We start from the raw sequence: 2,430 nt of genomic DNA on the forward strand, positions 1-2,430 counted from the left end.
ATAGCTGTTTCCCCCTGCTTCCTGTCAATATGCTAAGCTAGGCTAACCAGCTCCCTGCTTGACAAACATGAGATTGATAGCGATGTTCTTGTCTTACAACAAGCAAATCAGCGTATTTCAAATGTTGTGACGTACCTTTCAAATTGATCATAACAGCTGTATCAACAACACAATCAAGGGATTGATTATTTAAGTGTGAACAATTTTTCTTACTTATGGATGAAACCAAGAGCTTTATTCATAACTTTTGAGAGTCTAATTTTTCTCAGACAAACCTTTTGTGTAACACACACACACACACACACACACACACACACACACACACACACACACACACACACACACACACACACACACACAGACAAACATTATTTGCATCAGCAATATATTGATATATTTCTCTTTATTTGTCCGTGACGCATTGTCTTCTTTAGATCTTTATTTCTGCTCCATCGTGGCCTTTTTGTTTCTCTTGCATAAAATGTTTTGTTTTTTTTTGTAGTTATGATTAAACTTAAATAGTATCAGCACCTGAAACCAGATGCATGGGGGGTGTGTGGCGAGAGAGCTGTGAAGTCCCACGGGGGTTGTTCAGGCTGCTATAAAGCGCGTCAGTCAACCCGCCACTTTGATTTTCTGCAGTTTAACTATATGATATAATCCAGATAAGCAGTATGCATTGGGAGAAATGTAAGTACTAAACATCATTGCTGTTCATTGCAGATTGTCCTATTTTATGTAAATTTGACAAGTTGATTTGAATAATAATCGAAAATCTGTGGCTTTTTTTAATTGCTCAAATGGGGGTTTCACTTTTTGTGTACATTTCTTTGATGATGTAAACACAAAAACATGAACTTAATATAATGTTCAATATGATGCAGTACAGCCGTTGTGCAGCGTAGCTGTTCCGTCTTTACTCCACGTTATCTTAGAATCAATATCTGGTTGGAAACGTGAGAAGACGTTTTCTTAACTTGTTTGATTTTCCAATAATTGTGATTGATTGTCATAATTAATTTGACTGTTTCGCTCATCAGAAGTGAACTATGGATGCGCTCAGCGTTCGGCGTGCTACGTGTCATTTAGAACATTTGCTTAGAGTTCTTTGCGGTACCGACAGAAGGAAAGGACAGGGTCAGGATCAGAACTGAAGCTGTTTGCATCAGACTCTTTTGGAAAGAGGAAGGTGTTCGTCTTGATGTTGGCTGTGTGTCGCTATTGCGCTGTAATCTTGATATGCAAAATGGCAGCAGGCTGTAAAACACTGCACAGCTGTGGAGCTTCCTCTTTTTTTTTTTGCTGCCATGCGCTGATTGTTTATCCGTCTGTGTTTGTTCATGTGTGATTGTTTGAAACACAACATCTTCTGTTCGTTCAGGTTTCCGTTCAGAGATCTGTTACAGTTATTTAAAGTTTACATTTATGCCATTTATTTCCTTATGTTTTTTTTTTTGGAACAGCTCCTTCTGTATATTTAGCACACTTATTCACAATTTAAGTTCCTTAACAGGATCTCTATACGACATTCAGAGCATTAATAATAATGCTAATTAGTTGGTTGCTGTTGTTTGCGCTGTTAGCGTTGTTTGCGCTGTTAGCTGCTATCAGCCGGCTCAGCTGTTGCCACGTTGAGAGCCGTTTGGAAGCAAAAGAAGCTCTGAATTTACTTTAAAGATACATAAAGATGGATTGAAAGTGCTAGATTATGATTTATTGTTCTATCCAAACACTAGAGCTATCTTACACCTGTAATGAAACATTTGCTTTAGTCTAGTACATTTTGTCAACCCCAGGCTTTATCCAAATGTGTAACCAGCTGCTCACTCTTCACTTTAAATGATGCCTGATGAAGTGAACCGTGTCGCTTGCTGTTATAAGCCTCACACTGTTGCATGCGGCTCCTTCAATCCTTCACAAAACCTTTGTTATTTTTCACATCGACTTTGCTTCTCGGCCTCCAGCGACGGTAAGGTCAGCTCGGGTATCTCAACGATGGCCGTGTCCAAGATGACGCACCGGCCTTTCTGTGTTAACCTACAGCAGTTCTGCAGTTAGTCAGTATTTTATCCCGAAACCATGAGGAGAAAACCTGTCCGATACTAAAATAACTAAAACATATTGTAGACGTACAAATGGTTCATTCGCCAGACAGAGTGTTGGTTAGATTCCTAAGAGTCAAAACTGTTCCCTAAACCCCCTTTTTTCCAAACAGCAACGTGCAATCAGGGCTTAGCAGCTAGCAGACTGGCTAATCATAGCGTAGCGTCGTCCAGCTCTGACCGGGGTTCGACAATAGTAGACTCTTGTCTTCGTCGCGTAATAGTGATACTCTTTACCCGAAGAGGTTAGGAGGAGATACAAGTTTACAAAACGTTAGTGGAGCTAAGCTAAGCTAACGTTAGCACATCATTAATTAGCACATTTATG

At 39.7% G+C, this 2,430-nt stretch overlaps 1 protein-coding gene across 1 annotated transcript in view; it reads left to right on the plus strand.

Annotated features, from left to right (window-relative positions):
• Positions 1 to 613: 613 nt before the first annotated feature.
• The window catches only part of LOC137868704 (POU domain class 2-associating factor 1), an 8,767-nt gene continuing 6,950 nt past the window's right edge, over positions 614 to 2,430 (plus strand). Inside the window, exon 1 of the mRNA XM_068705601.1 lies at positions 614 to 690. Within this exon, the coding sequence (XP_068561702.1) occupies positions 675 to 690 (16 nt within the window). The 5' untranslated portion in view covers positions 614 to 674. The remainder of the gene's footprint in view (positions 691 to 2,430) is intronic.

Source organism: Cebidichthys violaceus, unplaced genomic scaffold (assembly GCF_023349555.1).
Source record: "Cebidichthys violaceus isolate CVI_PGR_0920_01 unplaced genomic scaffold, fCebVio1.0.p SCAF_1, whole genome shotgun sequence".
Classification (NCBI taxonomy): Eukaryota; Metazoa; Chordata; class Actinopteri; order Perciformes; family Stichaeidae; genus Cebidichthys; species Cebidichthys violaceus.